This window comes from Lithobates pipiens, unplaced genomic scaffold (assembly GCF_037356315.1).
Source record: "Lithobates pipiens isolate NorthernLeopardFrog02 unplaced genomic scaffold, aLitPip1_a1.2 Scaffold_16, whole genome shotgun sequence".
Classification (NCBI taxonomy): domain Eukaryota; kingdom Metazoa; phylum Chordata; class Amphibia; order Anura; family Ranidae; genus Lithobates; species Lithobates pipiens.
This window is the reverse complement of record NW_027507748.1, coordinates 341,743,564-341,758,406: the sequence shown is the minus strand read 5'-3', so window position 1 is coordinate 341,758,406 and position 14,843 is coordinate 341,743,564. Positions and strand designations below refer to the sequence as shown.

General features: G+C 42.8%; 1 protein-coding gene across 1 annotated transcript in view; it reads right to left on the bottom strand.

Moving 5' to 3' along the window:
• MTF1 (metal regulatory transcription factor 1) overlaps positions 1 to 14,843 on the bottom strand; it is a 91,003-nt gene that overhangs the window by 60,065 nt on the left and 16,095 nt on the right. Inside the window, exon 2 of the mRNA XM_077481818.1 lies at positions 10,213 to 10,451. Within this exon, the coding sequence (XP_077337944.1) occupies positions 10,213 to 10,451 (239 nt within the window). The remainder of the gene's footprint in view (positions 1 to 10,212; positions 10,452 to 14,843) is intronic.

Here is a 14,843-nt window from a genome sequence, read left to right as displayed (position 1 = left end):
CTCATCATACGTTAGCTGTGGTGGCTGCATTCCTTTTATTTTTTAAGGCCATTTCCCCTTCTGTTTTCACCTGGTGATCTGGCCAGTAACACACCTCCTGTATTAAAGTGCACCCACTCTGGATGCATGAGCACAGAAGATAGCACCATTGTCAGGCTAGGGAGAGGACAGTGTTAGATGTACTAGCAGATTTATATACATAAACAAATTGAAGCCAAAACTCCAGCTAACACTTTATAAGCAGTTACAGCAACAGCTTTTTTCCAATTTGGGATAAAAGCTTTACATAAAACTGATCATTGTAAGAACCCCTGGCAGGGTTTAATGTTTTTTATCATCCCTTTAATCAATACATGCAAGAAAGCTTGTTCTTATGAAAAACAACAAACTTACTGGTCACATCACCAGCTGAAAACAGAAGCCTTAGGCCCCTTTCACACATGCGGACAGCATGTCCGTATTTCATTCATCCATTTGCGGATGAAATACGGACATACATGCATCCCTATGGGATAGCGGGTGTCTGCGGATGCACATCCGCAGACACCTGCTATTGTCCACCTCCGCTATTGTCCGATTCTGCAGACGGAGGAAAATCCTATTTTTCTATCCGTCTGCAGAGCGGATCGGATGAACATGGACAGACGGTCTTTGCTCATCCGATCCCCATAGAGGAGAGCAGAGAGCTGACAGGGCGGTCCCCGCACAGTGTGCAGAGACCACTCTGTCCGCCGCCGGCTCAGCGGGGACAACGGAGCGATCCCCGCTGAGCGAGCCGATCATCACGGGGAGGATCGTTACTGATCCGTCCCCTGTGAAAGGGGCCTTAAAAATAAATAAACAAAACGAAAACAAATGCAGCTAGGGTTGCACAGATACTAGTATCGATATCGGTGCTGATACCAAGTATTTGCACAAATATCGGTACTCGTGCAAATGCAACAGATACCTGAAACCAATACTTTCAGGCTGGGTTCTTTGAGCTGTCAGTGGGTCTTCCCTGTTGACAGCTGAAGTGTTAAAGTCCGGTACATAGAGCTGTATATATAAAAAAAAAAAAAAAAAAAGCCGCCAATTGTTATTAACAACATTTCTCAGCTGCTGAAACACTAAAATGAAAAGAAACATTGTTTTTTTTTTGTATCTGTTTCTTCAAATGCAGATCAAAGAGATGAACAAATGTTCCTCTGTTTAACCCTTAATTTACTCTAATCAGCCTTAATTAAATCCCTATTCTCCTCCATTTAATTATTATTTTTCTGCTTTTTTTTGTTCACGTTCATTTTAAAAATAAACAATTTAAACTTTTTTTTTGCTTTGTTAATGAATATTTTTACACATATATATATATTAAGATATTTTTACACATTTCACATTGAAAGTCCAAAATTAAAGCTGACAGTTGAAGTGAGAACAAAACAGTTGCGGTAGGTATCGGTAAATGAGATCGGCGAGTACTTAAAAAAAAAAAATAGAATTTGTATTACAGCTAACCGGTAAAATCCTTTTCTTGGAGTACATCATGGGACGCAGAGCCTTAAGAAATTACTTAATGGGTTATGGTCCACCTTCAGGTGTCGGCACTGGTATACCCAATCAAGGAAGTTCACTCCCTATACAAGCCCTCCTCCTTTCAGGAGCACATCAGTTTTTGTAGCACAGCAATATACTTAAATCCCAAAAGAGGGGAGGGATCTGTGTCCCATGATGTACGCCAAGAAAACGATTTTACAGGTAAGCTGTAATAAAAATCCTAATTTCTTTATCGTACATCATGAGACACAGAGCCTTAAGCAATTACTTAATGGGATGTCCCATAGCAATGCTACTTGAGGGGAGGGAGAGACCCCCAGACTTGAGGATTTATACTGCTGCCTGCAGTACACTGCACCCAAAGGAGATATCCTCATATCCTCCTTACATCCACCTGATAAAATCTTGTGAATGCATGCACTGAAGACCAAGTTGTGGCCTTACAGATCTGGTCCATGGAGGCCTGGTGACGCACTGCCAAAGAAGCACTAACCGCCCTGGTAGAATGTGCCTTAACTTGAAAAAGGGCATCTTATCCCTTAATTAGAAGTTATAATTTTAACTTGCCCAATCACTGCTTAGCGACTAGAGGTCGACCAATATATCAGCCAATATTTGCAGTTTTTTAATTAATCGGCTGATTTTGCTGATAAAAAGGCAGATTTAAAACAACAGCGCGACTTGCAAATGACTTCTGTAATAGAAGTCAATGCAAGTTGCCTAAGGCTCGGTTCACACAGGGGCGACTTGTCCAGGCGACTTCGCCGCCTGACAAGTCACGCTCCATTCTGTACTATGGAACCGTTCTAATAGGAGCGACTCAAGTCGCTCCGACTTAGAAAAAAGGTTCCTGTACTACTTTGGGACGACTTCAATTGACTTCTATACAGAAGTCGTTTTGCAAGTCGCCGCTGATCGTGTACAGGTTGCGGCGCTGCAAGTCCTGCCGCCCCTGTGTGAACCAGCCTGAGTCTTCATAGAAGCAACTTTTCTCCTCTCTGGGCAATCTGCCAAGAAAAGAGCAAAGAGATACAATGTTTACACTTGAATAAATGAACTCAACTTAGTGTGTAGAGTTCTCAGTTTAACCATTTAAAGACTAAATCTTTTTTGACACTTGATGCTTACAAATAAAAATCTTGTATTTGCTGCCAGAAAATCACTTAGACCCCCAAAAATTATATATTTTTTTAGCAGAGATCCTAGGGAATAAAATAGCGGTTGTTGCAATATTTTATGTCACACAGCATTTGCGTAGAGGTCTTTCAAATTTTTTTTTTTTTTGGGGGGGGGGCAAAAAATACACTAATGATTAAAAAACAAAACAAAAAAAAACACTAAAACAGTAAAGTTAGCCCATTTTTTTTCCGTCCAAAAGTTTTGACTACCGTATATACTCGAGTATAGGCCGACCCGAATATAAGCCGAGGCCCCCAATTTACCCCCAAAAAAACTGGCAAACTTATTGACTCGTGTATAAGCCGAGGGTGAGACATGCCTGTCCATCCCTGTGTGTGTGTCCGTCCATCCCTGTGTGTCCGTCCATCCCTGTGTGTCCGTCCATCCATCCCTGTGTGTGTGTGTGTCCATCCATCCATCCATCCCTGTGTGTGTGTGTCTCCATCCATCCATCCATCCATCCATCCCTGTGTGTGTGTGTCTCCATCCATCCATCCATCCATCCCTGTGTGTGTGTGTCTCCATCCATCCATCCATCCCTGTGTGTGTGTGTATCCATCCATCCATCCATCCCTGTGTGTGTGTGTGTGTCTCCATCCATCCATCCATCCGTGTGTGTCTCCATCCGTGTGTGTGTGTGTGTGTGTGTGTGTGTGTGTGTGTGTGTGTGTGTGTGTGTGTGTGTGTGTGTGTGTGTCCAGCCTACCTGTGTCCCGAGCCTTTGTCCCGAGCCTCCGTCCCGTGTCGTGCCTTGCCTTCGTCCCGTCCCGTCCTGTCCCGTGCCGTGCGTTGCCTTGCCTCCGTCCCGTGCCCTCTTCGTCGGCGGCCATTGTAAAATTCAAAAGCCGCGCCTCCTCCTTCGCCTGTGATAGGCGGAACACTGAATTTCCCAGCAGCCTGTGTTCCGCCTATCACGGACGTCGTATCATCCTCGTCCGTAGTACGAGGATGAGCGGATGCCCGTGATAGGCGGAACACAGGCTGCTGGGAAATTCAGTGTTCCGCCTATCACAGGCGAAGGCGGAGCCGGAGGCGCGGCTTTTGAATCAGAATGGCCGCTGTCTGTCTGCTCGACACGCTGATCGAGCGGGCAGACAGCGATGACTCGAGTATAAGCCGAGGGGGGCACTTTCAGCCTCAAAAAAGAGGCTGAAAATCTCGGCTTATACTCGAGTATATACGGTACCTGTTTTTATTTAATATATAGTTTTTTTTTTTTTTTTATCTAAATCATACATGCAAGTAAACCGATTGGAGGTTTGTTTTGTTTAATAAATGTTTAAATGCAAGAAATTTTCTGTATCATTTATGAAGGTTGCTTTCACACTGGAGTGGGCAGGCGTTGATGGTAAAACGCTGCTAGTTTTAGCGGCGCTATTCGGCTGCTAGTGGGGCAGATATAACCCAGCTAGCAGCCGAGGAAGAGGTTAAATGCGCCCGTGAAGCACCGCTGCCAAATCGCATTGTATGCGCTTCGGCAGTGGTGCCCATTAATATCAATGGGCAGGAGTGGTGGAGGAGCGGTATACACCACTCCAAAACATGCTGCTTGCAGGACTTTTTTTTTTTTAACATCCTGCCAGCGCATCGCCTCAGTGTGAAAGCACTCCGTCTTTCACACAGACTGCAGGGGAGCCGTTTTGCAGGAACTTTACAGGCGCTATTTTTAGCCCAAAAGCACCTGAAAAACGCCCCAGTGGGAAAGGTGTCTGTTAGATTTTACGAGATAAAGGGGGAAAAAAGAAAAAGAAAATACATTTAAAAAAATAAAATAAAAAAAATCGGCCTAACATATCGGCATCATATATTGGCCGCCATGATTTCTAAATGGAGGCATCGGCCAGAGAAAAACCAATATCGGTCGACCTCTATTAGCGACAGTGGATTTTGACACTGTCTGTCCCTTCTTAGTATGCTCTGGCAGAATACATAAGACATCAGTCTTAAGAATCTGAGCAGTTGTCTAAATAGATTCTCACTGCTCTCACCACATCAAGACAATGTAGTGATTTTTCTTCCCTGGAACATGATTTTGGAAAAAAGATGGCAGGACAATATCTTAGTTCAGAGGAAAATTTGAAACCACTTTTGGCAAAAGCCTGGATGAGGGCGCAACACTACTCTGTCCTCATGAATAATCAAATATGGCTCTTTGCAAGAAAGAGCAGCCAATTCCAAAAACCTCCTTGCTGAGGATATAGCAATCAAGAATACCAGCTTCCTTGTCAGAAGGACTAAGGGAATGTGCTGTATCAGTTCAAATGGCTGTTTTTGTAACACAGACAAAACGAAATTCAAGTCCCTAGGACTTAAATGTGATATAACCGTAATGCGAATCGCCCCTTGCATAAAACCCCGGACTAAGAATGCGCTTTTTTTAAAATAAAATTGATAAGGCTGAGACTCAGCCCTTAATAGTACTCAAGGTCAACTTCATCTCTACGCCTAATTGTAGAAAGGCAAGAATTCTGCCTATGATATATCTCCATGGGTGTCAACCCTTGGATTCACACCAGGAAACATAAGCTTTCCAGACTCATAATGTATAGTTCTGGAAGTTGGTTTCCTTGTATTAATCAAAGTAGAGATAACTGACCCGGAAAGCCCATTTTTCCTCAGAACGGGTTTCAATAGCCAGGCCGTTAAATTTAGCGTTTGTAAAAAGTAGGATGGAATATCGGTCCCTGTGAGAGCAGGTCTGGCCTTAGTGGGAGGGAACATGGACCCTCCACTGCCATCTTTATGATTTCTGCATACCATGACCTTCTGGGCCATGCTGGTGCTGCCAGAATTACCGGTTTTCTTTCCAGCTTGATCCGGCAAAGTTGTCGAGGCAGCAATTAAATAGTGGGAAATGCATAGATCAATGAAAGCTGATCCCACGGTATCACCCATGCATCTGTTCTGCATGGATCCTTTGTTGTGGGCACAAAGTTGACTAACTTTATGTTGAACTACGTACGGAGTCCCCCATCTTTGACAAACAACCCGAGAATATGTCGGGGTGAAGAAAACATTCCCCTGGGAATAACTGCTGGGGACTTAAGTACTTCGCTTGACAATTCTCTATTCCTGGAATGAAGACTGCTGATAGGCACGGAATATTTCTTTCTGCCCAAGCCCATTCAGCATAAATAAGCCCTTCTAGAAATGCATGAAAAAGGCGGTATAGGTTTTCTTTTTTTTTTTTAAACCAAGGAAGGGACCGAACTTTCAGCTGACTCTGTTAGGAGTAGCATAAAAAGATGGAATGAACCATCTCTGTAAGGGTTTGTACCATCAATCTGTCAGTTGTCGATTGCGAGGTTACATAAGGTTCATCAACTGTTGTTTCCTCCGCAAAGGAAAATTCTGCATGTTTTTCCCTGTGATCACCTGAGGGTAATAACTCATCCTGTGCCCACTGTTCCCTTGGAAAAAGGGGTTTGAGGTGGGGGAGGGGGATCTAGCAAGCTTCCTATCCTCTTGGATGGAGGATGCGATTAAAGCCGCTAATTTTTCTTCTAAGTCCTGCAAGGCAGAGAAAAATGCATCTTCAGTCAAGTATACAGGGGCTGAAGTGTGAGAAGCAGTTGCACCACCAATTGTTTCCAATGACTCACCCTGGCTTGCCGTGTCAGGTATCACCGGAGAGGATGACAGTGTGGAGGCATAACTGGAGTCCCCGGCACACAGGGGTGGAATCCTTGGTACCTTTGTGGTAGTTCTGGTAAGTCAAAGTGTTGAGCACAAAAGCAGAGGCACTTTAAGAAAAAAATGATGGTATTTGCTAAACAATAGTTGTAGCAAAAAACAATGACACCATAAGCATCAGCCTTTGATGCTGAGTAACCATAATATTTAGTGTACTGGAAACGCCTGCTTACACACCTTTACATGCCCAGTGCTCGTGTCCCTTAGTGTGACAGACGTCTGTCTTCAGTATATAAACTGAGAGCGTCTGTGTTAAGCCTCAGGCGAGAAGCTGAAAAAAATAAAAAAAGAGATTGCGCTATGGAGACAGCATATTAAAGAGGAAGTAAACCCTGATGAGTTTACTTCCTCTTTCATTCCCTGCAAAGGCAAAGCATAATGGACTACTATGCATCGCATAGTAGTCCATTATATGTCACTTACCTGACACAGGAGCCAGCGATGTCACCGCTGTCCCCTGTAGTCCGGCGCATCCATCTTTTCGGTGGGGTCTCGCAGCTCCGCCGCTGTCATTCGGCGGAGCCGCGATGACGTCTCTCCCGCGCATGCGCACGGGAGCCGACACGCGCGGCAGCTCCGTGATTGGAAATGCCGCGCTCAGTGCGCCTGTGCGCCGCTGTCTACGGCACATGCGCCATAGACAGCGGTGCCCGTCTTCGAGCAAATGTCTCCTAAACCGTATAGGTTTAGGAGATATTTCTTGGAGCTACAGGTAAGTCTTAATCTAGGCTTACCTGTAGGTCAAAGTGTGTTGTAAGGGGTTACAACCACTTTAATGGTATAAGCTGCCTCTGTCTGGTATCACCACCTCCTGGATGGAAATATATTGGATGTAAAAAGAAAAGCAGATCTGGCGCTATACCTTTAAGAATTAAATGGCAAATAGAAAAAGTTGATACAGAGTAGAGAAAGATATACTTCTATTGGTTCACCTATAGTGAAATCATATCAAAAATGTACTTCTATTAGTGAAAATAATGTAATTAAATACAAACTGTTACCGCACCTCTCCAGGAGGGGAGGGGAGGGAAATTTATGTCAGCAGAGTTTGTTAGGCTCCCAGTTTTAAAGGAAGACTTCACTTTATACAAAAAAATGTATATATATGAAAAAGAACAGACTAGACTAGAATTTTACAGTTCCTAGGCTTCTCCCCTTACCTTATCCTCGCTGCAGGATACTGCTGAATACAAACAGATCCAAACTTCACCCATCACGGCGGGCAGTGTAGTTAAAACTTTATACCCCTTTCACACCACATCGCCGATAGCGTGGGCGGTAAAACACCGCTATTTTTATCGGCGTTTTACCGCCAGAATTGTGGCGGTTTTACCCCCGCTAGCGGCTGCGAAAGGGTTACAACCACCGGCAATACGCCGCAATAGCGGCGTTTTGCCGGCAGTATTACAGCGCTGCCCCATTGATTTCAATAGGGAGCAGCGGTGGAGGAGCGGTAAACACACCGCTCCTTCACTGCTCCAAAGAAGCTGCTGGCAGGACTTTTTTCTGACGTCCTGCCAGCGCACCGCTGTAGTGTGAAAGCCCTCTGGGCTTTCACACTACACACAATGGTGCAGCTTCTTTGGGGCATTTTGCAGGCGCTATTTCTAACGCTATAGCGTCTGCAAAATGCCCTGGTGTGAAAGGGGTCTTAAAGACCGGGTCCCTTTTAATAGGGGTTCCACTCCTTTGGACCTGTAAAGCACCCCTTTGGACAACTTTAGGTAATGTAGCAAGACCAAAAAGAGTCCTGGTTCCTAGGATCCAGCCGTCAAAGAGAAGTGTTACAGGTAGAACCTCGTTCTTCTATGCGGGCCCGAGTACCATGCTGTGGCCGCAGTGGCGTGGATGGATACGGTTGTGGAGGTTTTTTAAATCCAGCATGGACCCCTCTTGGAGCTCATCAGAGCACATCTTCACTCGTGACCAACACCTTAGACACTGGCGAAAAACTGATGCTCCTGGGAGGAGGGGGGGGGGGGTTATATATATATATATATAGAGGTCGACCGATATGGGTTTTTATCTGGCCGATGCCGATATTTAGAAATCATGGCGACCGATGGCTGATATATGATGCCGATTTTTTTTGGCCCGATATGTTAGGCCGATTTTTTTATTTTATTTTTTAATCCCCCTTCATCTCATAAAATCTAACACACCTTTCCCACTGGGGCGTTTTTCAGGTGCTTTTGGGCTAAAAATAGCGCCTGTAAAGTTCCTGAAAAATGGCTCCCCTGCAGTCTGTGTGAAAAACAGAGTGCTTTCACACTGAGGCGATGCGCTGGCAGGATGTTAAAAAAAAAAAGTCCTGCAAGCAGCACGTTTGGAGTGTTGTATACCACTCCTGCACCACTCCTGCCCATTGATATTAATGGGCACCACTGCCGAAGCGCATGCAATGCGATTTGGCAGCAGTGCTTCACAGGTGCATTTAACCTCTTCCTCGGAGGCTAGCTGGGTTTTATGTGCCCCACTAGCAGCCAAATAGCACCGCTAAAATGATGGTAAAGAGCCGCTAAAACTTGCAGCGTTTTACCATCAACGCCTGCTCGCTCCAGTGTGAAAGCAGCCTTCATAAGTGATACAGAAAATTTCTTATATTTAAACATTTATTAAACAAAACAAACCTCCAATCAGTTTACTTGTATGTATGATTTAGATTAAAAGAAAAAAAAAAAAACATATATATTAAATAAAAACAGGTAGTCAAAACTTTTGGACGAAAAAAAAAAATGGGCTAACTGTAATGTTTTTAATTTTTTTTTTAATTTTTCTTTTTAAATTGCGTATTTTTTTCCCCAAAAAATGCATTTGAAAGACCTCTGTGCAAATGCCGTGTGACATAAAATATTGCAACAACCGCTGTTATATTCCCTAGGATCTCTGCTAAAAAAATATATATATATAATTTTTGGGGGTCTAAGTTATTTTCTGGCAGAAAATACAGGATTTTTACTTGTAAGCAACAAGTGTCAGAAAAGATTTAGTCTTTAAATGGTTAAACTGAGAACTTCTACACAGAGTTGAGTTCATTCATTCAAGTGTAAACATTGTATCTTTTTGCTCTTTTCTTGGCAGACTGCCCAGAGAGGAGGAAAGGGTTTCTATGACGACTCAGGCAACTTACCGGTATACTGACTTCTATTACAGAAGTCATTTCTAAGTCTCCCTGTTAAATCTGCCTTTTTATAAGCTCAGTCGGCCGATGCCGATTAATTAAAAAACTGCAAATATCGGCCGGCCGATATACCGGTCGACCTCTAGTTATATAGGGAGTGAACTTCCTTGATTGGGTATACCAGTGTCGACACCTGAATGTGGCCCATAACTATTAATTACTTAAGGCTCGGTGTCCCATGAGGTATGCTAAAGAAAAAAAAGTATCGGTACTCGTGGTAAACAAAATGGTATCTGTGCATCCCTAAATGCAGCCACCACATCTAAGAGTTGGTAAGCTGCAATATAATAAATGTTTGCATTTTGCATCGCTTTTGGCTTGGTTCACATTACTACAATGAAACTTTAATGCGATTTGATAATGTGATGCGACTATCTTGAATCTGAACAATGTTTATAAACAGATCATCAGCCAATCAGCAACTTTTATTTCCACAGTTGGGATTTCCCAGCAAGTGCAAGTGGGGCAGAAATGCAGAGGGACAGGATGAACTACACACGTCCTGTGTATTTTGATGACGTTTTTTTGGATGTGTGTAGTACAACCAGTGTGCACAACTGGCCAGGTATGTCCTGCAAAGGAAGAAACCTCAGAGAAAAATAAAAGTTTAGATTATGGGTCCTTACCTGTAAAGGGTGTTAAAAGCCTTTTCACAACCCTGTACGTCACATTCAAATGGCTTTTCTTTTGTGTGCACACGTACATGGATTTTGAGGCTATAAGATGTAAGAAAAGCTTTCCCACAACCCTCTTGATTGCAGACAAACGTGTACTCCCCTCTGTGTGTTTTCTGGTGTGTGCGCAGATTTCCAGCAGTACTGTATGTTCTTAGGCAGCCTTCAAATGTACACTGGTACCGCTTTACCTGTAATACAGCACAACAAGCAATTACTTCTTTCCCTCTATCCAAAAGAAGGTAGATGATGCCCTAAAAAGTTACTAAATATGGAAATGCAGAAGTCTTCTCCAAGAGCTGAAAGTAGAGTCAAACCATAACTGGATGGCATTTAGATAAAGTTAAAAAGTGGTTGCAAACTCTTACCTACACGCAGGGAAGTGAATGACCTCAAATGATACACCCAGATTAAACAAATCCTCCAACATATGTTGTACCTGTTTATTTGTAGCCATTTGTCCTGCACATCCTTGTAAAAAATCTAAGATTTTTCACAGACTCACAAAGCAGGGGGTGGAGGGCTGCAACACTGTACAAGAGCTCTGACTGATTGGAAGGAAGGAAGGGACCCCCCCCCCCACCTTTTTCACACAGCACTCAGGAACAGAGCTGAGGCTGTCAATAACAAGTTGAGGTCCCTTCCGTCACCTTTTTTAGTTCTTGGTGTCAGAAAAACTTGTCAGAAGTCAGCAGATAGAGGAGCAAGACAACAGAGAGAAATAACACTTCATGCTTTGGAGAGAGACAAGTAAACACTATAAAAATGTACTTTGTTCAGATTTCATGTCTGCAGTTTACAAGCACTTCAGTACTGCGCTACAGCCAAAAGATGACTACAGCACAGTACTATTGTTCTGGGAGGCCACTTATAGATGTTCTTGCTGGACCACGCCCCCACGGGCACGCAGTGGCATTACAGATTGGAGTAAAGGGCCAATCACAGCAGCCTTTTACCATGTGACCAATCACATGTAAATAGACTTTTTTGGTTAATGGATGCCCTTTCCTTGCGGGCTGTCATAGCATGAGCAAAGGAGAGGCGGTAACTGGCAAGTGTGACAGAGCACATTTACATTGATCAGTGCCACCTATCAGTGCCCATTAGTGCAGCCTCATCAGCCACCATCAGTAAAGAAAAATTACAAATTTGCTAAATTTTATAACGGAAACTAAGAAAAACATTTTGTTTTTCAAAACTTTCGGTCTTTTTGCATTTGTTTAGCAAAAAATAAAAATCCAGTGGTGATTAAATACCACTAAAAGAAAGCTTTATCTATCTAAAAATAAATGATAAAAATGTCATATGGGTAGTGTTGCTACATGACTGTGCAATTGTCATTCAAAGTGTAAGCTGAGAATTGGCCTGGGCAGGAAAGGGGTTTAAGTGCACAGTATTTTAATGGTTTAACTACTGTTATATATATATAAAATCAGTGCTGCTGAACTCCAGCCATTTCTTGACACTTTCTGCCTTTATTCGGCATCAGCTAAAATCATTGTGGAGATTTCCCTTCACTCCCTGTCCCAGAGACACAACAGAAGTGACAGGACATTTCTACAAAGTAAAGAGAATTTATCAGCTGTCACCAAAACAAGCATCCCCATCAGAAAATGTACACTGTTCTGGAGACAGCTCTGGACTTTTGAATCTAGCAGCAGGAACAGACAGGAAAAGAAAAACTTAAAATTGGGCTCCAAACCTTCCTTACACAAACTAAAAGATAGTTTGGCTATAGATTATAAATAAACTTCATTCTCCTTAAGCCTCCATTCACACTAGCGTAGTGTGACATTGAGTGTCAATTATTTCAATCAGCTGCCCTACCATGACAAACGTGCTACAGAAGCCCATGCACCTTTCTGAACTTTGAATGTTTTTAACCAGTTCTTGCCCAGCTTATCGCAAAATAGGGTGTATTAAAGTGGTTGTAAACCCTTACAACCAACTTTGACCTACAGGTAAGCCTAGATTAAGGCTTACCTGTAGGTCCAAGAAATATTTCCTAAACCTATACGGTTTAGGAGATATTTACCCGAAGACAGCCACTGCTGTCCATGGCACATGCGCCGTAGACAGCGGCGCACAGGCGCACTGGGGCAGGCCGCGGCGATATGCCGCGAGTGTCGGCTCCCTGCGCATGCACGGGAGTGACGTCATCGCGGCTCCGGCGAATCACAGCGCCGGAGCAGCGAGACCCGGAAGTCGCTCCGGGATACATGGCAGCGATGAAGAGGAAGACGGAGGACCGATTCGGGGGCTTCGTTCTCAGGCAAGTTATTCATAATGAGCCAGTATGCTATGCATACTAGCTCATTATACCTTTGCCTTACAGGGTGTGCTTTTTGTTAAAAAAAAATAAATAATTGCCTTTACTTCTTTAATTTAAATTTTAGTTGGTCTACCTGACCGTGGTTTGGTTTCAACAAAACCCCTCATTTCCACTTCTTGATTAGAGTTTGAACACTGCTGATTGGCATTCTCAATTCCTTGGATATCGTTTTATATCCCTTTCCTGTTTTATACAGTTCAACTACCTTTTCCCGCAGATCCTTAGACAATTCTTTTGCTTTCCCCATGACTCAGAATCCAGAAACGTCAGTGCAGCACTGGATGAAAGATACAAGGGTCTGTCAGGTGTCCAGACCTTTTATACACATCCACTAATTTACAAGCAGACAGATCACAGGTGAGGATGGTTACCTTTAATAGCCATTCAAACCCCTTTGTGTCAATGTGTGTGCATGTTATCAGGTCAAAATTACCAGGGTATGTAAATTTGGTCAAAATTGATGACAAGATGAATGCAGTATGTTATCAAAAATACTGGAGGAACATTTGCATTCATCAGCCAGGGAGCTGCACATGGAACGTACTTGGACATTCCAACATGACAATGATCCAAAACATAAGGCCAAGTTGACCTGTCATTGGCTACAGTAGAATAAATTGAAAGTTCTGTATTGGCCATCTCAGTCTCCTGAGCTCAACATCATTGAGCCACTCTGGGGAGATCTCAAACGTGCAGTTCATGCAAGACAGCCCACACATTTACAGGAACTGGAGGCTTTTTGCCAAGAGGAATGGGCAGCTTTACCATCTGAGAAGATAAAGAGCCTCATCCACAAATACCACAAAAGACTTCAAGCTGTCATTGATGTTAAAGGGGGAAATACACGCTATTAAGAACTAGGGTAAGTAAACTTTTGATTAGGGTCATTTGGGTAGTTGTGTTGCCATTATGATTTAAAAAGATTAAACACAGTTGATTTATAATAAATGGCTTCAGCCAAACACTAACCATGAGTGAAAGAAAAGTTTTTGTGTTATCATTCATATTCTCTGAAAAATGGTCAAGAAATCATACATATCGCCAGAGTATGTAAACGTATGAGCACAACTGTGCAGTAGTAGGTTTGCACCGATACCGAGGATTTGCACGAGTACTTGATGTCTAATCCGATAGACACCCCCCCCCCCCCCGCTTTCAGGTGCTTTATTTATTGTATTATTTATACAGGGAGATCAGTGCTTGTAACCAAGGTCCCCGCCATGTCCTCCTCCGCTTCCCCCTGCCCAGATCTGTCAGGATGGAGAGTGGAGGGAGGAGCTGGTAAATCTGTCATTTACCAGCTCCTTCCTTTTCTGAATGCACAGAATCACTGATCACTGACCCTGCCCATAAATGAAAATCGAAAAAACTGTGTTTATGATGCTGCAGTTTATGAATGAACAGGAGCCTCTGTCTCCTGTCCATTCATCTTTGGTGCAGCTGAGGCTGCAGAGAAATGGACTGGGGAATCTCTGACATTAGTCTCTGTCTCAAATGGCTCTCTATTTAAACCCCTGATATCTCACCAAAGCCCACCCCCCCTCCCCCCAACAGGGTTCGGTACTTGTAATCAGTCTTAAAGTTGTATCGGTGCAACCCTATACAGTAAATACCATAAGACCAGGGGTCTCAAACTGATGGCCCTCCAGAACTACAAGAGGGCCACCAGTTTGAGACCCTTGCCATAGACTGTACGCTCTATAACTTTCCTACAAACTAAATAATATACACTTGATTTGGGTTATTTGCCCCAAAGAAATGTAGTAGAATACAATTTGGCCAAAATGTATGAATATTTATTAATTTGCAAAATTTTATAACAGAAATAAAGAAAACTCTTTTTTTTATTACGGTCTTTTTTTTGTTTATTTTGCAAAGAATAAAAAACCCAGTGGTAATTAAGTACCATAGGGCTGCAACTAACAATTAATTTTCATAATCGATTAGTTGCCCGATTATTGTTTCAATTAATTGATTAATCGGTTAATAAAAAAAAGAAAAAAAAAGCATGGTGTATAATTTAGTTAATATGTAAATGTAAAAAAAAAAAAAGCAATTTAGTTTGTAGTGGTAAATATAAATAACCAACTATATGGTTAGAGAGCTAAATCTCTAATCCACTCTGAGAACAACAGTCAGAAGAGATATACTGTATATACTATTAGAGGAGATCTTCCCACAAAAAAAAATTAATTTTAAGAACATTTTTTCGATTTTCGAATCGTTAGTGGGGTCAAATCACCGTGATGGG